We start from the raw sequence: 24,069 nt of genomic DNA, 5'->3' as shown, positions 1-24,069 counted from the left end.
TTCTGGTACTTCTTGTTTAAATTAATTGTGAGTTCATGGAGCAGGGGCAGTGGCAATACACTTGTTGTTTGAGGGAAAGCCATATACGCAGGAGCAAGGAGAACTTCAGATTGGGTGGAACTCAGACCCACTGGTGCAGTAAGTACTATTGGGGCAGATGTATTTTCTCCTGATAAAGAGATAAAGTGGAAGGCGATAACACACCAGCCAGTCAGCCTCTAATTGTCCATTTTCAAACATAGTTGATTGGATGGTGCGTTATCACCTTCCACTTTATCTCCACTTTATCTCTCCACCAGGCTTAATACATCTGCCCCATTGTTTGTTAAGATGTAATGTATAGTTGTAACATTGTGACATTGCTATCCAGGAGGTCATAGAGGGGGAGTGCCCATAAGCAACTGCAGGGTGTGTTGTGCATGATTATGTAGCAGGAGGAGGCGGGGCAATGATGATGCAGTTCACAGCAATGTATATATGTCATCATTACCATATACCACTCACTTCACTGTAGCAATGTCTGTGAGATTTTGTATCCAACAGGTTAAGTATTGTAAATAACTAACTAATGCTGCTTTCCCACTGCAGACCCGTTTTAGTTTACAGGTAATCTTAAATGGTATTTAGCATTCCCACTGCAGCAGATTACAGTTTCAAATGCCATTTAAGTACCATTCCATTGCAGGTAAAACGTTTTAGCTCTTCAAAACGTTTAGTGCCTGTGACAATGGGTCAGGCCTGTCTTTCCTTGTTGATATATATATATATATATATAGATCTATATATATATATATATATATATATATATAGATCTATAGATCTATGTCTCTATATATATATATATATAGATCTATATATATATATATATATATATATATATATATATATAGATCTATATATATATAGATAGATATATATCTATCAACAAGGATAGACAGGCAGCTTGGAGGGGGTAGTGGGGGGAAGCTGTCCCCGGGTGCTGTGGGGGTAGAGGGGGGAAGCTGTCCCCATGTGCTGCGGGAGGAGGGGGGTCCCTGCTGCTGCTGAGGGGAGAGGGGGTACCTGTCAGCCTGACACGGCGCTGCCGCTGCTGTATCTCCCCCCCGGCGGCCGGTCCTTGCGGCGTATGTACAGTCAGTGTCGGCGGTCCCTCTGGCGCAGGGGAAATAAGTACTATTTCCCCTGCGCCAGAGGGACCGCCGACACTGACTGTACATCCGCCGCAAGGACCGGCCGCCGGGGGGGAGATACAGCAGCGGCAGCGGCCGCCGGGGGGGGAGATACAGCAGCGGCAGCGGCCGCCGGGGGGGGAGATACAGCAGCGGCAGCGGCCGCCGGGGGGGAGATACAGCAGCGGCAGCGCCGTGTCAGGCTGACAGGTACCCCCTCTCCCCTCAGCAGCAGCAGGGACCCCCCTCCTCCCGCAGCACCTGGGCACATCTTGCCCAGCGCTGCACGCTGTGGACCCGCTGCGGGTGCCTGCACCCGCAGCGGGACCATGTACACCGCCATTTACACGGGACCCGTGTAAAAGGGGTATAACAGGACGGGGGCGAGGGGGAGGGGGGGGCGGGGGGCAGCGGGGCGTACCGCCGGGCTGAAAGTGGTTAATCTTTCAGCCCGGCAGCGTACACACACGGAGATGATTGCTGAAAAAATCATCTCTACCGTTTAAAGATGCATTCCCATTGCATCTTAAACGGTAGATTACCGTGCAAAACCCTGCTCTGAAAACGGGTTGAAATACCGTTTAACTTTAAACGGTATTTCAACTCTGGCGCTTTCCCACTGCAGCCTTAAACGGTATTTTGCCCTCAAAAATCGGCAAAATACCGTTTTAAGGCTGCAGTGGGAAAGGGGCATAATATTTATATGTGCTTATGCAACCTTGTGTTAGAATAATAAAGATTAGTATACTGGTCAGTATGGGTGCTTTGTTTGGGTGCATAAATATGTAACTTATTTTTATTTGATTATTTTTTCATTTAAGAATGTATTTCCTTTACTATATTATTAGATTGTATCTGAAATTACTTGAGTATATTGTAAGTGAAGTCTACTGTCTTTCAGTAGAGGATTACATACTATCAATTTTAAGGAATAGGAAACTGCAATAGGCCTTAGAAAAAATAAGCAGAGCTTCTTTGGATCATGAAGAAACATGGATTTCATTACTACAGGTATTTCTGGGAGATCACAAAACCAGTAGTATATTACAAAATAGGCAGAGCATGCTTCAGCCTTAGAACCTCACGCCTTTTAGGGGGCAAAGTTAGAATCAGCAGAATTAGCTAGAAAAAATGGACCAACTCAAAGTAACAAAAACTGTACATTAAATGCTCTATTGAGATAACACTGTATTAATGTACCCAATAACAACTAAAAGTACATAAACCATAGACATCACATTCCATTTATAGTTTCCAGATCGTAGATTGTTGGTTGGTATAAAAAAAATTTGGTACTTGTGAGTTATCTGGGCGCCCGATTTCTAAATCGGGTCGGATCGGGCACATCGCATCGCATGCGACCATCGGATGCGATGCGATGCGATGACCCGATTTTTCCATAGGAATCAATGTTAAAATGGACTGAGTCCATTTTAACATAGAATTCAATGGGAAAAGGGGTACTTTTCATACCCCTACTATCCAAGTGGGCATGGAGTTGGATATAAACCTGTGGCGAGCGTAGCGAGCCACCGAGCCCGAAGCGTAGCGAGCCCCGCGAGGGGACACAGAATACCGTCCCCTCGCGGGGCTCGCTTCGCTCGCCACGCTTCGGGCTCGGTGGCTCGCTACGCTCGCCACAGGTTTATATCCAACTCCATGCCCACTTGGATAGTAGGGGTATGAAAAGGACCCCTTTTTCCCATTGAATTCCATGTTAAAATGGACTCAGTCCATTTTAACATTGATTCCTATGGAAAAATCGGGTCATCGCATCCGATGGTCGCATGCGATGCGATGCGATATCGCATCGCATCGCATCTGATTGTATGCCTTAACTTAAGGCATTCAATCAAAAAATCGGGCGCCCAGATAACTCATAAGTACCAAAAATTTTTTAGGACATAATTTGTAAGGGGGCTCTGAGATTTGATAATAGCATAGGTGGTCCCAAGAATTGTCCTTGAACACTGTGCCCTTCAGTTGTACCCTTCATAATCAGACAGCAGCAGCTATGTGTACTTCGTTGTGGCCACATGGGTCGGGCGGAGGCGGAACGTGTTCTCTCTCCAATTATGGGGCCAATTTATCATTTAATATTTGTGGCTAAATCACCAAAACACCAGTTTACGCCGCAAATGTTAAGTATCACCTGAATGCTATACCTCCTGCATTCAGATGATAACTTATGCATTCAGGTGGTAACCTATGGGGCTGCTCCGCTGGCCGCATCCCCCATAGGTTACTATGGAGGATGCGAAGCTGCCCGATGTATCAACATCGGGCAGCATCGCTTTGGGCCGCTGGGCTACTGCCATTCTGATATGGCGATAGCCTATTGACTACACACCCCACTGCCACCGGGGCAATGCGGTTAGCAGGGTCGGCTGGGGGGGGTCAGCGCTGACCTGGCACCCGGCTTAGTGCATCAGAGGGACAGACTCCTTACAATGCGACCCTGGGCAGTAATATTCCGTCCAGAATGCATTGTATATGCAATCCTTAATAAATGGGCCCCAATAACTGATGGACCGAAGTCTGCCCTGTTCTTGTCCACTTTAACCCCTGCATCTAATAATGAGTTACGAAAAAAACTTGAAGTACATACATTTTGCACCCAGATAAAATGGATCTACTTTGGGAATTGCTAATTGATTGCGTCTTTGATTCTGATGAATCCATACACGTTATTAAAGGTTGCACACTTGTATTTGTATGTGTGTAGTTGAAAATACAGAAATGGAACATTGTAAATCAGGCACACAGTACTGAACTCCATGTGGAGAAGAATACAAATCACTTACAATATGAGCGATTATCCCTGAACTTTTTAGCTTTTAGCCATCTACTTCAAGATACAAATGCTATACAGAATACATAATGTTAATGTTTGGTTTTCTATACTAAAAAAATATATATACATTTATCAGCAGACATGAAAAATGACCGTTTAAAACACCATTATAGTTGTCTGCTGGTTTGAGTCAGCATTTTTAGTAAAAACTGCAGATTTATCTTGGTGAAGCCTATCCATCTAATACAGCAATCTAAATAACTGTGTAAAAGATAGATGAACAGATGTTACCTCTGCAGAGCTGGCATCTTTTAGTTAAATTGCTGATCACAAGTCAAGTTGTGTAGAAAAAGATTGCTACTGGCACTTTTTGTACAACAACTGCATGTTTCAAGTATCCAAACCTGTTAACTTTAAACATCTGCATTACATGTTCTGATTGGATGAAACAGCTCAAAGTTCCATGCTATAATGTATGCTCCAGTTATTCAGCTTAGTTCACATTCACACAGTTACATGTATTATGTATGCAGAGATATTCAGATCTTCCTCAAGATCTTGCTATATACAGATGGAGCCGGCCTCATTTTTGCAGGGCACGCACCCCGTGGCTATGGAGCTGGCTACGGATCCCCGCCGCCTCCCTCGGTGCCCCTCGCCCCCCTATCCCTGCCCATCTCCCTGAAGTGGAGACGGGCAGGGACCCGCAGCGACGCCTTCCTGAAACTCGGACGCGCTTGCATGTGAGACGCACGCGTGTCCCAGTCAGATGGAGCGCCTCTGCGCCGACGATCGCCAGCGAGGACATTCTGGCGATCCCCAGCCAAAGAAGAAAGGCGCTCCATCTGTAATCTGCATGTAATGGAGTATACAAGAATATTTATTTTTTTACATTATAATGTGTAACGTAAGGAGATGTTTTAGACAACTTAACAGACATACTATATAGTATTAAATGCCTAATAGACGTGAGGCATATTGAACATACAGACTTTGGGTGACGAAAGACAGAGGGGAGGGAGAAGGGTGGGGTAGACATATGAGGGGCATTGAGAGCACATGTAATACATCACATATTGACATTCTATACAGTAGTTTAATACACTACGACAGCGGTTCTCAAACTGTGGGTCCTGACCCCAAAGTGGGTCCTGGCCTTCTCAGCATGGGGTCGCGACTCCATGTTGCTCACCATCAAGCTGATGACTTTTCTAATCTAAATCAATGATACAAGGAGTCTGATAGATCTGTTGCATTGTCTGTTAGTTTAGACTCCTCCCATCAGTTTGTGCCTCCCCATTGCTGCCATGTATGTGCTGTCTGCTGACTACACATATGATGTGATGACCTTCTGCAGTCACTTGCTGGGGTCCCGTAATTATTTTTATTGTCTGATGGGGACCCAGAGCAAAATAGTTTGAGGACCCCTGCACTACGTCATTGAGTGGATCCCAATATGAAGCTATGGGGAATAGTTTCTGAACTGTCCTTTGTTTGTCCTTTCAATCTGTCTCCAAATCAAGTTACATGCATCTAAAAACCATATCCAAAATATGACCCTATCTCACAAAAGACACTTCTAAATATCTGCACTTATTATATCCCGCATTGATTATTGCAAAAGTCTCCTAACTGGTCTTCCCAAGAACAGACTCTCGCCACTGCAATCCAATTTAAATGCTGCTGCTAGGCTGATCTTCCTAAAAAGATGCTCATCGTCTGCCGATCCACTCTGCCAGTCCCTCCATTGGTTACCTTTCAGACCACCTTGTATTTTAGGTCGCATCAGTTTTGAGAGTGACATTCTTGGCTTTTGCCACACGACAGAAATTTGGACAGAAGTCTATTCAGGTACTGTATTGGATATCGGTGATAAGGAGGATGCAGTGCAGCATTTGTAGGCAATAGAACATTTTTGGAAAGATTATACTTTTCAGAACGGAGGCTCTACCTAGAAGAGAGATTGTGAGTTAAGTCCAGCTAACAAGCTGCAATTACATTTTGTTTATTGTTTATTAAGGGCGTACATTTTGCTTTATATATTTTGTGTGGGTCTCTAGTTATGGAGATTCCTAAATATTTAATATGAGTTGATTAAATGATATAAACTGTTGGGGTATACCAAATTGAGGCATAGGCTCTTATTCAGATCTGATTGCAGTACAAATTTGTTTGAAAAATGGGCAAAACCATGTGCACTGCAGGTGGGGCAGATGTAACATTTGCAGGGACAGTTACATTTGGGTGGGATGTGTTGAAACTGAAATCACAGAAACAAAATAACTCACACAAATCTAACTCTCTCTGCACATGTTACATCTACCCCACCTGCAGTGCACATGGTTTTGCCCATTTTCAAAACAAATTTGTACTGCGATCAGATCTGAATAAAGGCCACAGTATTTAAAAGGTTGGCCAGAGTACCAATTCAAAGGCTTTCTCTGCATCTATTGCCGATGTCGACATAGACAACAAAAATGCACAAAATATTGTCGACCTTTTTCCATGTTGAGGTTTCCCTTGTGTCAACCTTTTGTCAATGTTGACCTACTGTAGATCATGTTGACCTTTTTCATGTGCCAACCTATTGCCTGTCGCCTAATAGTGGTTGACCTATTGACTGTCGACCTAGACACTGGTGACCTAATAATCCACACCCATCACTGCTTTGGGTTTATTGGTGAACAATGTCTAGGTCGACAGTTAATAGGTCAACCAATGTTTGTGCTATCTTTTACATAGTGCCGATATAGACAGTGGTGCCCCTGTTATTTTTCTGCACTTCAGCAGAACAATACATGATGAAGGAGAGGTGGTAGGGGGAGATCCTAAATGTACCAACATAGGGAGCAGGAGTTTTGACTGAGTCACCTTTTTCTAGTCTCCACTCAGTACTGAGACAGTCTGACGCCGCACAGCATGCATGCAGACTGAGTCATGCTGTTAGAATAGAAGGAGCCAAGACATTGAGGAACTATGATGGGGGTGTCACCGGAGGCCAGCTCATGTTCCCAATGTACAGCATGTGGCGGTAGCTCACTAAGAGGTAAATGTATGAAGCTTGAAGTGGTATCTATCCACATAAAGAATGTTACAGATAAGCATTATCCCCTTGCACAAATGTTCTTTATAGGTATAGTTACCAATACTCCAAGCTTAATTTAATACATTTACGCCTGAATTCACTCCCTGGATCTGGCACAGCAATTGCAGGGTATTATTGCATCCCCGGTCCTGCACTGTGAAGGAGCGCACTCCTCGGCAAATGAAAAAATCATTGGCACGCAACAACATGCTGTACATGTACAACCGTTGTAGTGGTCGGATCAGCCCTGATTTTACCTGATTAATAATGCCATCTTGTATCTTTGATAGGGGTGAAGCATGTTACGTTGTGATTTTTGGGAACCTTTGCAGCAGTTTAGTACTGAAGGCAGTCTTTCATTTAGTACACTTCTTTAAAAAATAAATAATTTAATTCTGTATTTGGTTAATGAGACATGGCATTGATATGGATTTTTAAACCTTTATTTTATAATAAAATGTAACCCAAACATACAGGAACTTTCCTGCTGATCCAGTACATTTCAGTAATGTAATATTTATGCACCTTTTAATTACAGCCCACCGAGACCAGTTAGACTTGCCCAACCCCCATGGACGTACCTCAAGCTTCTGGTCTCCCAGTTTAGTACAAAAAAAAGCATGGCATTTGTCACAATGGGGCTTGTTTTGGGCTGGGGTTTATGTGGGCATATTACCCAACTTCTTTAAACTTGTGTTGTCCTCATCTTGGTCCTCCTCCTCGTCATCCACATCGCCCTCCGCCTCTTTCTTTCTTCTTCCCTCCCTCTTATTATTTTTATATTTGTTATTACTACCACCATTATCATTCTTTTCAATGGCCCAATTAAACATCAATATGGAAGGGCAAATATTTATGGATTAATCGCACTTGTCTTAAGTTGTTTTTTTAGTATTTCAAACCAGTGACTACATTTTTATTGATTTTCTAAGCAGTTTACTTAATTCAGTTCTAAATTTTGTGATCAGGGGAAAGAGCAGGGAGAACAGTTTTTGGACCCATTTCCAAAAATCTCAATCCGACTTTAAAAAAGTCAGACAGGGAGGATGGCACAGGGTGAGCAGCAGCTGCTTACCTGCTGCTGTCCTCCCATCTGCCGGCCTCCTTCATCCTCCTCCTGTAACTCACCCGGACCCGGCGCTGGCCAGGTGAGCAGCAGCAGCACCCAAATCTGACAGTCTGATTTGGCTGCTGATTGAATAGGGCATGTCGTATGCATTCAGAGGAGAGAATGTCGAAATGGAACCAACTTTAATTGAATATACCCCTATGTGTTAAACATTCCTCCAGTGTACAAACAGAATTTGTGGTACAATATTTTTTACTACCTTAGAGGCTTTAAACTATTTTTACTCAGAAATTGGTTACATTGGGAAGGTCTGTGGTCAAGAACTATGTACTCGATAAGTCTCAGTTATTTACTATTGTTCAATAAGTATTGTTTGTGGCCCGCTTCTTATTTCAGGTGTTCATGATCCAAGAAACAAATATTCACCCCCTGGTGAATATTCTTCAAAACATACAGTACAAATGCTAGTGAAAATCACATGCCAAAAAAAAAATACAACCCAAAATATAACTAAAGTACAGACACATCTATATGGGGAGATTCAATTATCAGATGTGTATCCTGGAACAACACATCAGAACCCCAACATCCCCAATTCTGACTTGCCACGCCGAGGTACTCAGCAAATTAGAATTGTTGGGCAGCCATAATATAGTGTGCGCACTATCAAGTGAGTATTGTTGGCATCATTTGCCTACTCTCCGGAAAGTGCTGGAAGACACTCAATTTCTCAGGCAGTACTCGCCCCCCGGAAGAGTGGCAGATCTCCTTCATCCTTCCCGCTCTCTAGTGAAGCGGGCAGGGTAGGGGGAAAAACAGGGGAATCACAGAGACATATGGAGGGGATGGTGATTATGTGATTTTGTGTAGAGATCAAGCAGCATCTCCTCTCCGGGCTTCTCCCAGAGAGGAACAGTAGTTTTTTCATAGGTGAGTGCCAGTCTTATGGCCTTTTCATCTGGTAGCTGTGGAAGCTGCTACAGGAGAATCCATCTCCCCTCCATAGCAGCTGCTGCAGATGGCTGTCCCCAGTAGCTGTGCCTCCTGTAGGGACATGCTTGCCACTCTTTAAGAAGTGACATCATGTTGATTTTACATTTGAATTCCTCCCTATGGGACAGATGCACTAAGCTTCAAAAAGCCTGCCAGGCTGGGTTTGAAAAAAAAGAAATGACGGAGCTGATTGGTTGGTTATCATTATCCACGTTATCACACTTTAAAGCCTAGGTCCTTATTCTGGTTGACTCGCAAGGCTGCGAAGTCCCCTAGATGCCACCCACACGGCTGCCACCCCCAATCCCAGCAGGCATGGAAATGGATGATTTGCATAATCATCCATTTGCTGCCTTGGGGGCAGGGGAGAAATCATTCGATGGTTGACGAATCCCAGCGACTCTTCAGCACTCGCAGATCTGAGACGCCTCTCATCTGCAGGCGCCCTCTGCGAGGACAGGGCAGGCAGCTGTCAGTCCCTCGCACCCGCAGCATTGGAAAATTACCATGGGAACGCCCATGAAACGGTGGGCGTTCACATAGGCAAATTCCCAGGCCCACCTCCCATGCCCCTCTGTGCCTCCCGCCCGAACTTCTGTATGCGAGCACTTGCACACAGTGGCTGCACATGCACGTCAAAACATATGCGCAGACCAATTAAATTAGAATAACCCCCTTAGTGCATCTGGTCCTATATGAAGATGTCTCTGGGCACTATTTAGGCTCGTTATTTGATCTCCAGAATCTGTATTGCCAGAGCTTCCATTGCACCTGCTCCCTTGGTACTGCACCTAGTGACTTCCTGATTTGACTTTGACATATATCTGACCTCATTCTGCCTGGCAATGCACTGTCTGCTTGGTTCCGATCCATTTCTGATGACCACACTTCAGTAGGCCTCATAGCATGAAATTCACAAGGTGTTCAATTTCATATCCATTGTTTTTATATTGTGCATATTCTGCACTTTTGGATTAACCATATATACATACATACATACATACATACATACATACATACATACATACATACATACAGAACATACATGCAGATTTATGGGTTTGATGCCAAATCCCGGCGGTTGGAATCCTGGCGTTCAAATTCCCAACAAGGATATTTTCTGATACAGGCACACCAGATGTATGCTTTAATATATAAAAATAAATAAGTGTTATTTAGGCACATGCTATAAACAAACTAGTTACTACGCTCATACCCCCACTATCCATGTCGGCATGGAGTTGATTTTATATAGCGTGGCGAGCGCAGCGAGCCACCATGCCCGAAGCGTGGTGAGCGGACACAGAAAAACTAAACAAATAGCTTGGTGGGCGCCCAACTAACAAATAAGTACCATTAAAAATTTTTAGTTTGCAATGGAAATCACCCTAATAATTCCCCATTTTCTTGCTTAAAATATACATTTCTGCGTTCATTTGTAAAAAAAGGTTTAATAATTAAATGTAGTTCAAAAGGAAAAGAGATGCATTTTAGTGTATAATACAGTGTTTATTTACATCACAAATGTGTGTCCAGTGATAGAAATAATAAAATATTGAGTGAAAATACTAGAAATTAATACTAGTTAATTCAAATAAATACAAAGATTATCTTTTTTATGAAGTTAAGTTTTATTATGCTGTTAAACTTACATAAAATCCCTGACTGCTATAAACACTCACAGCAGTCAGCTAATTAATGCATGAAGGAGATTCCTAATTGGAACTATGGAAGTACTTATTGAGGAACACAATTGAAACAATTACAGTATATGCTTTCAAAAAGTCTCTGTGGAAGACTATTGTGGGCAGTATTCAATGAGAAAAATTCTCCGTGCATGGCGAGAGATTTTTTCTCTCGCCATGCACTCGCCCTGTTCCGGAGGGCTCGCTGCCACTCCTGTTCCCACTATTCAATGTGGTTGAGACTCGCCGCCACTTGCGGCGAGTCTTAACCCCTGCAGCGGACGAGCGTCCGCGGCAGGGAGCTGGCAGGGAGCCGGGGGATGGTGGCAGCCAGGGAGATTAAAGTCTCCCTGGCTGCCCCAGAACATATGTGGAGGGGAGGAGGGTTCCCCGGGACCCAGGCAGCACAAGCTGCCCCCCCCCCCCTATAGCCAGCGGGGGACCCAGTATTCACTGCACCCGATCGTGCATATGTAATGATTGGGTGCAGTGAATATATGAATATCTAATGAGCGGCTCGAGAGCTCCGGCCCCCTGCTGGCTGCTCTGTGTAAAAAAATAAAAAAAAATTAAAAATATATATATTTTTAAATTAAATATATATTCATGTGCTATAAGCACATGAATAAAAATAACATGCCCCTTCACAGAAAAAAAATCCTGATTTTTTTTTACACCAAAATTTAAAAAAAAAACCTTTTAGTTTAAAAGTTCACATTCCAGTTCTCCATGAAAAGATGGAGAATTGCTACACGGAGAGACACGGCGAAAATCACTTAAAAAAGACGGCAAAAATATCACATTGAATAGGGTGGTTCACTTTTGGAGAGCAAAATGCTCCTTCCAACGCGAAAATAGCACAAACTTGCCATAAAACACGGCAAATTTTTCTCATTGAATACTGCCCTTATGTGTGTGTATTCAAGGAGCTATGGAGATGACACAGCAAACAAGGAAACAGAATTTATATTGATGTGATAAAGAGAATATTGTATCATGAATTTGATGTGTGGTGCTGTGTAAAGGTGATACAGATTCTTTATCCACTAAGGTCCATTGTATTGAAACTATTTATACACTATGGTGAATGTTTATATTTCCATTCTTAATATAAGAGGCTTGGACTTAAATATTGATATACAGTATGATTTACATGTATGATTATATTCCAAATAACAGAATAGCACACTTTCATTGACTCTTGCTCCTGAAAACTCCAAAAATAAATGTGCATTATTATCTATTATGGAGTGTGCTACTGCTAAAGTTGGACAATCTGATTATAGAGAGTGCACTAGCCATCTAGTGAGAAGGAAATCTCTTATATATTTAGCCAGATCTGTCAGTCTACGCAGTGTGGCAAACGGTGGGCGGGGTTTCATGGGTGATTGACAGGCCCATCCACCGTCAGCCACACTGCAAAAGCAAGGCACTTCCGTTCTACATGTTCTCCACAAGCACACACCCCTCCTCGCCCACTAACTCCATCCACGGCTGCTCACCACCCACAACCCCTCCCCCAACACACTCATCCCCTGGCCGCCCATAGGGCATCTACACACCGCGCGCCCAGCCCCCCCCCTCATATACGCGCTCACCACGCGGCGTAACTACTACTTACCCACCGCCCCGCCGGACATTTCGCCCACCCCCCTTCTGCCTCACACCTGACAGCGGTCCCTGGCTACGGCGGCAATAATAGCACAACAGATCCGCCCCCCTCCCAGCATTCCACTTCTAAACCGCCCACATCCCTCCCTCCTGCCATACAGTGGGTTCTTGAATCCCCCCTCCCAAATCACTAGCCGGCCGCCGCATCACACTGAAGCAGCAGCTCATCGGGGTATAAGGCACCCCCGGCACTACTTAGAGGCGGTGAGCACAATTATTCCACCCCAAGTCAATGCCGCCCACCGCTTCACACTAGCACCCCTGAAGGAAACAGCTCACTGGGGTATGAGCCGCCCCCCCCCCCCCCCCGGCGCTACCGAGCAGCAGCGGCAAGCGCAACCATTCCCCCCCCCCCCCCAAAGTCACCGCCGCTTCACACTTCCCTGCAGTAAACAGATTACCGGGGGATGACCACCCCCCCCCCCCAACCCAGCAGCGGCGGCGAGCGTAACTAACCACCCCCCCCCCCAAAGCAGCGGATCTCCGGGGTGGGGTGCCGAATAGCAGATGCCAGTACAGAACGGACCACACTCGGCAATACATACTGCAAGGAGGGTAAGCAGCAGCTAGCGGGACGCCGCTCTCTGCTTACCACTAATGATGTTTGGATCGGCATATCAGGTTTTTTGTGGCTTATTCCCTCTTCTGGACTTTACTTTTTTCCCCCTACATACTAAATTCCATATCATCCCGCACAAATATTTACTTCTATTGAATGCCACAAACGCTCACTCTCCCCCCATCCCCATCAGAGACCTCTGCACCAGCTATAGTACATAGGCCCCGACCCAGGTTAAGGTACCTATGTCCCCCCACCCCCTGCCTCCTCCGGTCCCCAGCCCCGCCAACACCCCCCTCCCCCATCTTTCATCGTTCTCACCGCCATACCTCCTCTTTACCCTGTCAGGTTTCCCAGCACCCCCTACCCACAAACCATCCCCACCTCCTCATTCTACACCGGGTTCCGCAGCAGGTACCGCAGACCCCCTCTACCTGCGCACCAGGCAAATCCACCATCTGCGGTACCCACGCACCCATCTATCCAGCACCCTCACCACCCCTGCAACTGCCAGTCTCTCAACCATTCCACCCCTGCACCTCACCAACCCACACCGCCCATCCTAAAAACACCCCGCATGTTGAACTCCAACACCCGCAGTATCCTCACACCTGTGACTACCCCACCTGCAGCACACCCAAACAACCTCCCTCGCACCCCAACCTCCCATGACACCACCCCACCCACAGCACAACAGCATCCACTTGCAAAACACCACAACCACACCTCCAGCACACGCAGTACACCAACACCCGCCCCCATCCACAACACACTCACACCCCATCCCTCACCCCGCACCTCCAACCCAACTACAGCACCCCCACTTCCCTCACAAGCGTCACGGCACCAAACCAAACGACACGGCCCAACCCTGCAACTCCACCACACACAGTATCCCCACCCACACCACCCAACCCTCACAATAACTGCGTACACAGGTTAAGGGGGCACAGCCCCTTACGACGGTGTGAAGAGCGCCCGTAGGGCGCGATGAATCACCTCGTATTATATATATTGTGACTAGGTGGTGATGTGACTATAAAATTAATTTTAATCAGTTGTTCAGTATGTCCTCCATTGTGGTCATCAACAGTTTGCATTTGAGAAACCACATTATATATTTTTTTATTTTAATAACCAGCTTATAACACCCAATGCAGTCTTTCAGTTCTGACTGTTACGATATGCTTGCCAATATACCTAGTTCATACTTGGACCATCTTATGGGCATCTTATGGGCTCAATGAGCAGCTGCCCAAGGGCCGCCCAACTCTAGGGGCCTTAGAGCTGGGGCAGATTGGGTTGTGGGCATCCTACCAACTGCTTTTATGGGTGGATATCTTTTCCTCCTTACAGAGAAGTATGGAAAAATCGTCAGTGGGGGAGCAGTAGGCAAGAGCTGTTTGACTTAGCAGCAGCTGCAAAGAAATATTAGGTTTAGTCAAACCTGAAAAAAACACATGTATAGCAAGGGGGGGGGGGGGGGGGCGCTTAACATAAATAAGCTCAATTACCGTTGGATTGACTTTACATATGTATTAAAATTGGTGGGAATTAGTATCAATACATTAAATATACCATTTAATCATGTATAAATTACATAACAAAATCAAATTCAAATGAATAAATTAAAATCAAGCAGTTGCATTCAATTTTACTCAATATTGACTTGGATTGACACTGTTGAGACCTGGAAACATCAAGAGTGGAATTAGAGATGTGCAGGCTCTGATTTCAAAGCAAGATCGTATTGGCTATCAACTGTCAACAACTGTCATGTGATTTGGGATAGCCAATAAGATCCTGCTTTGAAATCAGAATAAATCAGAGTAAATCAGAGTCTGCATATCTGGGATTTGTAGTCCACCTGACACATAACTGTATTGATTAATTATGAACTATATTGAATAACAGCAGAATGTTCTGCCTACAGTAATGCATGTGCTTATGCATAATGTATACAGTATTTGGTATATTAGATTCCAGTCAGAAGTGCTGTCTGTTCAATTCTAGCTGCTTTTTTCCAACAGGTTGGAATGTTCTGACCTGCTGGAAACCAGGTGGATCCATTCTGACAAATGAATGTCGGCCATTTACAGGGTGTTGTTTTTTGCACAAATATTCTCTGTAACGATACCTTTAGTTACTTGGTTGCTTGTTTCTTTTAAGTTATTATACTAACATAGAATTTTCTTTCTCTGCTGTAGCCATGATTACATTGGTGAATTCTCAACAAGTTACAGAGAGTTATCTAGAGGACAGTCGCAGTTCAATGTCTATGAGGTGAGTTATAAGCAATTTGTACATTGAATTAAATCTAATAAATTGCTAATGTGAGGATTTTCATTTCATGTGTTTATCTGTTTCCACAACTAATATTATTGCTAAATGGGGGGGCGTGGCTTGGCCGAGCATGTGAGCAGAAGTGTTCTCCCGGAGCTCCTCCATTAATCCTGCACAATCATCACTCCTGAGACCTTATTCAGCCCTGAGCGCTCCCATATCCCCTCCACATACCCCCTGGACATTGCTGCCACGATTTGAAATCCTTCTTGGGGAGCGGGCGCCTGCCGGCGGGAGACCCGGTTCTCTGTCCGGCCCCCCTGCACACTACGCCCGCCGCCATCTTGGGGATGGAGACGCCGGAGAAGCTGCTGAGCTGCGACCTCTCCCCTGTGCGCGGCTGCACCCACCTGCTGCCGACCGCCCGACTGCCTCCTGTGCCCTCTCCCCGGCGCACGAGTGAGCGCCAGCATCCACCCGCCACCGTCCGCCCAGCTATCTCGTCACACAGCAGCTCCGGCGCCCGGCGCTGACGCGCACCCGCAGCCTCGTCCCCCCGCCCGGTACTTGACACCAGTAGGCGGCTGGCTGGACGCGGGGACCCGGCGCCTCCCAGCTCCAGACCCATCGGGAGGTGACGGTCCCCCCCGGAGGCCAAAAAAACGGGTGAGTCAGGCCGGTGTGTCCGGCAGGAAGGAGGGCGCTGGGGGGAGGAGAACGGCGCCATCTTAGGCCCCCCCACACTGTCTGACCTAGGAGCCACCAACAGATTGCTGGGGCCGCAGTCTCACCACCTAAACTGCGCGACCTGGAGTTAACAAACGGGCGCTGGGTCACAGGCCTGCAGTCCCACCACTCCATATACTGTCTGCCCTGGACACTTCAATTGGGTTCTGAGGCCATAACCTGCACATCCACCATTCCCCACACTGTCTACCCTGGAGACATCCACTGGGCACTGGGGCCGCAGCCTGCCCTTCTACCACCCCTGCCCCTCCACCACCCCTCCTTCACCTAGCCCTGTTGGTGGGTGGGAGCGCGGACAGTGGGCCCTTTGGACCTGGAGTGGGAGCTGCCATCCCACACAGTGACATTATTCCCTCACTCTCTCTGGGACCCTGTACTCTAAAACCTGCTGAGGGCACCCCCCGAGAAGTTGCACTCTGATCAAGTGACTCTCTGCTACTGTGAAACTGCCACCTGCTGCAGATGCCCCCTGAGGGACTGCCCTCTGTCTAAGTGACTTTGGCTCTCTGATATTGCACCATTCACTCCGGCCTGCACTGGGAGATCTGCCTCCTACTCAGTGACTCTCTGCTCTCTGATATTGCATCATTCACTCCGGCCTGCGCTGGGAGACCTGCCTCCTACTTAGTGACTCTCTGCTCTCTGATATTGCATAAGTGCCGCCCTCACCTGCTTGTACCCACACCAAAAGGGTCACCCTCTACCCCTGTGATTTGAGTGCTCTCTGAATTTGCTGCTGGGACCCTACCACCCCTCACTGCTGACATCTGCTGGGAACTGGTGGGATAGCGCGCCTTTAAGATCGGTGACACAGGCCTCAGACCCATTACAGCTTCAAACCTCTGCTCTAAACACACCGATATTCAGCCCCCTAGTGGGTACTGGTCATATCCGAGCTCTCAGTGGCCCTAACCATGGGAAAAACTGGGGGCGCAACTGCCGCGTCCAGGCTTGAGAAGTATGCCCGTGGCTCCCAGCCCCCTCCCCCAGCGCAGTCTGCGCAATCCTCCAATTCCTCACAACCCTCGAATGTGGAGGAGGACTCCCCCCCTGCTGAAACCCCAGCCCAGTCCACCCAGCAAATCCTCATGGCCTTGGCGGCCACCGAACAGAGAGTCATGGACAAAATGGGCCAGGTGCAATCTGATATTTCCCTTATCCGACATGATATGCAGAAGGTTCGTGAGAGGGTGGGGGAGGCTGAACACCGAATATCTGATTTAGAAGATGTGACTAACCCCCTAAAGGCAGCAGTGGCGGATCTCACCACGCAAATGGCATCGGTCAAGTCCAAAATGTCAGATATGGAGGGGCGCCTACGTCGCAACAACGTGCGCTTTGTTGGCCTCCCGGAAAGGGCGGAGGGCCCCTCCCCCGAGAAATTCCTCGAGAAATGGTTGCTAGAGACATTCTCCCCTGACGACTTCAGCCGACAGTTTACTGTTGAGAGAGCTCACCGTTTGCCCACTGGAGCCCCACCACCCGGGGCCCCGCCACGCACCTTCATTGCCCGCTTTCTACATTACAGGGACAGAGATGCTGTCCTCCGGCTGGCCCGAGAACGCGGCCCACTTAAGATCGACAACCAGGTGGTGGCGGCATATCCGGATTTTGCAGCTGACGTCCAGAAGACCAGGGCCCAATTTCTTCAGGTTAAGCGTAAACTACGGGACAGACAGGTGCAATACTCTATGTTATTCCCGGCGCGATTGCGCGTGGTGGCGGATGGCATCACTCATTTCTTCAACACACCCCAGGAGGCCGAGCAGTGGCTGGACCGCAGACCACGGCACCCGAACTGACATCCGTATCGTGAGCAAAATTATCCTAATATCCCACTGGTGGGACACCTAACCCTCTTTACTTTTCCTTTGCCTGGCTCTGTTGTTCTATAAATTTATCTGTTTAGCTCAGGATATACTCCACAAAGGAGCTCAAAGAATGCTAGGAAATAGTTTCATTTCTATAGTAGACCGTTAGTCTCTATACCCCTTAGTTAACACAGTTATTAGCCTAACTGGGCAAGTTTAGTTTTAACTGTTATTGGGATCCAAGTATATCTAATGTTTGGTAGGTATACCGGGTGGGATGGGATGTTGGGATTTTTTTTGTTATCTATGTCTTTGTCTGTCTTTTACTGTACTTTCTACTCTCTACTTTTTTTATTGTCTATAAATGCAAGGTTGTGTACGCTGACACGTTACCAAATTTCGATTGAATGTCTGTGCTGTGGCCGGGTTGATTTGAGAGTGAGGAACCGTGACTTTGTCTCCACCAATTGTTTCCGGGACGGGTTGTGGGTGGGTGGGACCTTACTCCAGAGCAGGTGGCCGATATTTTGTATCCCCCCGCTTTGGCCGGAAATGTGCGCGTCTGTCCTGTGTCCTGGTGATGGGCGCCCCCCCCTCCTCCTTTATCCCTGTCTCTTCCCTAACCTATGCCCCCCTCTAATACTGTAGCGGGCCTCCACATGCTCGGCTGGAACGTGCGGGGTCTCAACGACCGCATCAAACGCTCGCTGGTGCTGGCTGAGATCAAAAAGCAAGGTGTGGATATAGCCTGTCTCTCAGAGACGCACTTGATGGGCACTAAAACGTTGTCGCTTAAGAAGCCCTGGGTGGGTCATATGTTCCATTCCACCTTTTCCAACAACGCCAGAGGGGTTGCGATCCTAATCAAAAAAACCATCAATTTTCACCTCACCCATCATCAAATCGACCAATATGGTCGATATATCTTCCTTAGGGCACATATCAACCACACCACCATGAATATATTAGCAATATACATACCCCCCCCCTTACAGTAATGATGTCCTCAGGAAGGCAGTGGCATTTATTGCCTCTTTCCCGCCGGCCCCTACGGCCTGCATAGGGGACTTCAATAACATCCTTGACAGGTCACTTGACAGATGGTCGGCTGTGGGCCGCTCTCCCCCCTTCTCTGGTCCCTCGCCCACCCCGTTTGCTAAACTTACCACCGAACTGAACCTAACTGACGCCTGGAGACATAGACACCCCACTGACAGGCAGTATTCATGTTTCTCCCCGGGCCACCAGTCGTTTTCTAGAATTGATCTCGTGATGGTCTCCCCTGACCTGCTCCCCAAAATCCTTGCTGTGGAGTACCTCCAGAGGGGGATTTCGGACCACTCTCCCCTATCTGTCACACTGGACTTGATGCCCCCTCGCGGCGCTAGCACCTGGAGGCTCAACCCCTTTTGGCTCACTCTCCTTACTGATAATGAGGCGCTGGTGGGGGAGTGGTCCGGGTTCCACGAGGACAATGCTTCATGCAGGGACCCGGTTATAAGACACGAGACGTTTAAAACAATCATCCGTGGCTCCTTCCTTAGGAGAATAGCAAACATTAAGCGGGCTGGGAGGGAGGAGGAGGTCAGGTTGGAAGAGGCGTGCTCACTGAGTGAGGCTGCGTACCTGCGATCTGGTCTCCCTGAAGATAGACTTAGGTGGGACGTCACACGTAAACTGTGGACTGACCACCTACTTGACAAATCTAAACGAAAACTCCTCTTTTCGGCCCACAACAGATACTCCCAATCTGATGTCGGAGGTAGCTATTTGTCGTATCTCGCTCGGGATGAAAGATCCTCCTGCTCCATACAAAAACTATGCGACCCTCAGGGGGAGGAACATTACACCACGCCGGAGATTGCTCAAATCTTCCTGGCCTTCTACTCCTCACTCTACTCATCCCGGGCGACATACACCTCACAACAGCTAGTTCAGTACCTCTCGGAGATCAATATACCTCACCTCTCTCAACAATCGGTTGCATTGATGGAGGCTGATATTACATCTGCTGAGATCGAGGCAGCCATAACCTCCTTCCCTAATAAAAAAGCTCCCGGTAGTGATGGCATACCGATAGAGATATATAAAAAATATAAAGACTACTTTGTCCCTTATCTCCTTCAATTATATGGGGAACTGGGGGAGGTGGGTGGCTTGCCCCCGTCCATGGCAGAGGCAATTATTGTCGTGATCCCTAAGCCTGGGAAGGACCCTTCCCTCCCGGACTCTTATCGTCCCATATCCCTCCTTGCCACTGATGTAAAAATACTCGCTAAAATACTTGCAACCAGGCTCAATTTGGTGGTAACCTCAGTCATACACGAGGACCAATCTGGTTTCATGCCGGGCCGCTCCACCACTCGTAACCTCAGAAGACTATTCTGCCATTTACAAGGGGGCGGCGCGGACTGTTCGGAGGCAGTGGTGGTGTCACTGGACGCTGCCAAGGCCTTCGACTCGGTGGAGTGGGACTATCTCTGGGAGGTCATGCGCAGGTTTGCCTTTGGTCCTAAATTTGTAAAGTGGGTGCAGCTGCTGTACTCCTCACCGATGGCCCGTATTTCAGTCAATGGCTATGTGACGGAGGCGTTTCCACTGGGTAGGGGTACTAGGCAGGGCTGCCCATTATCACCGGCCCTGTTTGCCCTTGCCATTGAACCCATGGCGATCATGCTCCGTGACTCCCCGCTGATCCGGGGCATCCCCCTGGGTGGTCGGGAAGACGTTGTCGCACTATACGCGGACGACACCCTCCTCTTTCTAAACGACGCTGCGGCCTCCCTGAAAGAGATGCTGCAGATAATACAATCATTCGGCACCTTTTCGGGACTCCTTATCAACTGGGGGAAATCCAGTATACTCCCCCTGTCCGGAGTGATACCGGACAGGCCACCAACTACCTCTCCACTTCAGTGGGTCCTCAGGTTTAAATACCTGGGGGTTTGGGTAACCCCTACCATTACAGACTTTGTAGACCTCAACATACATGCGGTCACCAGGGAACTAAAGAATAAAATACACCAGTGGAAGAAACTCCCCCTGATAGTTATGGGTAGAATTAACCTTATCAAAATGTCTATTCTCCCTAAGTATCTATACCTACTCCAACACTCCCCGATCTACATTCCCAAACATGTATTCCTGGCCATCAACACGCTCCTTTCCTCCTTCATATGGGCAAACAGGCCCCCTAGGATCGCAATCAAGACCCTTACTAAACCAAGGGTGGACGGGGGTCTGGGACTCCCCGATTTCAGGCTCTACTACTTTGCAGCCCAACTGGCACATATATCAGACTGGATAATGGGGAGATCAGGCCCTACCTTTGAGGGCACCTTTGCCGAGTGTGTGGGGTCCCGCCTCCCCCCCCCTTCAGTTTCTTCTTTCCTCCCCCTTTAAACCTACTCTGTCCCCTCTCTTCAGGCAGGCGCTACTCATCTGGCGCCAATCCCACAAAATATGTGGCTGGGATGGGGTGGATAGGGAGACTCCCCTATGGTTCAACAGGTCGTACCCAGAGTTCAAACAGCTCTCCTCTGATGGTTTCTGGTTGAGGGCGGGCCTCACATCAATCTCACAGCTATTTTCCACGGGCACCATTAAAACATTCCAACAAATTTCAGAGGAGCTCCAGATTTCCTAGATCTTTTTACAGATACTTACAACTCAGACATGCGGCCCGGACTCAGTTCGGTGACTCCCCCCCCTCTACCTCTGACTCCCCAATTAAAAGTCTCCTCCAGTCCTTGGCCACCACAAAGCAAGTCTCCACCATTTATAAATGCATTATCAGCCGAACAGACACTAATAGCCTTGACCACCTCAAAGCTAAATGGGAGCTTAGTATCGGGGAACTTGATGGGGAACAGTGGACCGAGATTCTAGACTCAGTCAGGTACGCTACCCCCTGCTTGAAATACCAGCAAGTGTCATTTTATATACTACATAGAGCCTATAGATCCCCACTCTCCATGCTGCGAGCGGGGCTTAGACCGGATGACGCCTGCCCCAGATGCGCGTCACCTGGCGCCGACTTCTGGCACATGTTATGGTCTTGCCCGACGATTTTGGCCTTCTGGGAGGCGGTATGGGCAGATGTACTCCTCACTGAGCCGTCTCTCCCTTCCTTTGACTCTAAATACTGTATGTTCGCTTTGGGAATACAAGAGTCTCACTCGCCCCCAGTTTATAAATATGTCCTCTGCCTTACTGCCCTCGCGAAGGTGCTCATAGCCAGGAAATGGTTCGACGTATCATGCCCGAATATTTACCACTGGAGGGCGCATGTCAATGAGGTTGTGGGCCATGAGAGGTTTACTTACAGGTCGAGGGGCTCGCTCGTTCCTTATGCTGCCAAGTGGGACAGATGGACCTCCTCTAGGCTGGCCTTGCCCGCCGACCCCATGACATAAACAAACAGCTCGTCGACCATCCACAGGGGAGGCCCTGATGATCCCCGCCCCCCCCCTCCTCCCTTTGTACCATGACCCGTGTCGCGGCACCCTCGTCTGCCTTAGCACAATAAGAATGCCCCCCCGCCTGGGGCGCTTGATAAATATACCCTGCTGCCCTCACAGCGGTTGGCGTGCTACTTGCCTACACAACTATATCTTCTAGGCAAACCTATTTTATTGTATTCTCCCTTCTTTTTTTGTACTCTCTCTTATTTTCTTTCTCTTTCTTCCTCTTTCTACTTCCTTTCTATATGTTGGTGGGAGGGGGGATGGTGCTCAAAACGTGAGTACCGGGATAGTTTATTAAGGAAAAAAATTTACTTGACAATTTCATATGTACATCTGTGCTACCATCGAACATTCTCGAAAATATCTATGGACGCTTAACCTTGCCACAAAGAACACTCAGAGACTGATTTATGTCGAAATGTTGGCAAGTGTTTTATTGTTTTTGTTGTCCATACATGTATAAACGGATGCAATTTAAGAATGACAATACTGTTTGATAACTGTACAGATGTACATTCACTTTCATTTGCTTCAATAAAAATTTACCCAAATTAAAAAAAATATTATTGCTAAATTGATTTAGTTTATTGTGTAACCATCTTAAATTGCCCTTTAATTTCCTTTATAAATCTTTTGCCAGGGCAGAACAGTACTACAGGTATTTGCACAGGAACATTCCTATCATAATAGCTGCTTGATACTAGAGTAGCACATTATAAGGTCCTCACCTCTTATCCTTCAGGCTCATTGGTCTCATGCTTGTATTCCTTTGGATTCCATTACTCTGAAGGCAATCACTGACTGCCATAGAAAGTGCCTGTTGATATCAATGTGTGTTTCCTATAGCAAAGTGAAGGGGAATGTGGCTGGTTTCATGATGAGTAGAGGATATTCAGAGAATGCAGATTACTTCCTACCCTGTCAGTAATCTTGCTGACATTTTACAATGTTCAAATGGCTTAATATTGAAAGTTTAGGTAGCTGCATGTTACCAACATCTTTGGGTTTCAAGGTTCACTGCTGTAATGTTCTTAAATATCACCAGATGAGGACCCTATGCTTTTCCTGGTACCATCTATTGTCTTAATAAGTTGAGCCCACTATTTTTGGTCTTTCAAGAGCTTCCCCCGCTAGCTGTCAGCAAAGTTGTGCCTCTCAGTTTAAAACAGCACTTCACAGAAAGGACTACAGAGATTCAAATTGTAGCCAAGTGTAATGATGCACCATTTGACTGGTAAAGTGGTTGGTAAAATGTATCTACAGCTAGACTGCCCAGAGTTCCTAGCCACAGGGTTCCTGCTTTCACCAGATAACCAAACATTTTCTATGTCTGGACAGTTTCTATATATATATATATATATATATATATATATATAAGACTTTCGTTTGCGCAAAAATTAGCAGCTCTTCTATAAGACCTCCCTGTTAGTGGAGGACAGTATCAATAGATATGTGCACGAAAAAGAGATATAGAGAGCGCTAATTAAAGAAACCTCCACCTTAGTGTATTGGTGCAACAGTGAGGTACAGGATTTTTGCAGTTTGTAAAATAGTTTTATTAAAACATAAATGGTATGGTCAATGTCAGACACAGTTTACAGCATGGTTTGTACATTTTTGGTACATAAATCGAGTCGAGACCCAGCGCGTTTCGTCGCTGCACGACTTCTTCAGGGGTGTTGAACTCTAAAAGAATATATACAGCCCTTAAGATATTTATCTTAATTTGGAATGGTA

At 46.9% G+C, this 24,069-nt stretch overlaps 1 protein-coding gene across 1 annotated transcript in view; it reads left to right on the top strand.

The window, feature by feature from the left end:
* The window catches only part of CPNE8 (copine 8), a 315,213-nt gene that overhangs the window by 212,993 nt on the left and 78,151 nt on the right, over positions 1-24,069 (top strand). Inside the window, exon 11 of the mRNA XM_083182933.1 lies at positions 15,233-15,308. Coding sequence (XP_083039059.1) covers positions 15,233-15,308 — 76 coding nt within the window. The remainder of the gene's footprint in view (positions 1-15,232; positions 15,309-24,069) is intronic.

This window comes from Crinia signifera, chromosome 4 (assembly GCF_055691185.1).
Source record: "Crinia signifera chromosome 4, ASM5569118v1, whole genome shotgun sequence".
Taxonomy (NCBI): Eukaryota; Metazoa; Chordata; class Amphibia; order Anura; family Myobatrachidae; genus Crinia; species Crinia signifera.
Note: the sequence above shows the minus strand (reverse complement) of the source record. Positions and strands in the feature narration are given on the sequence as shown.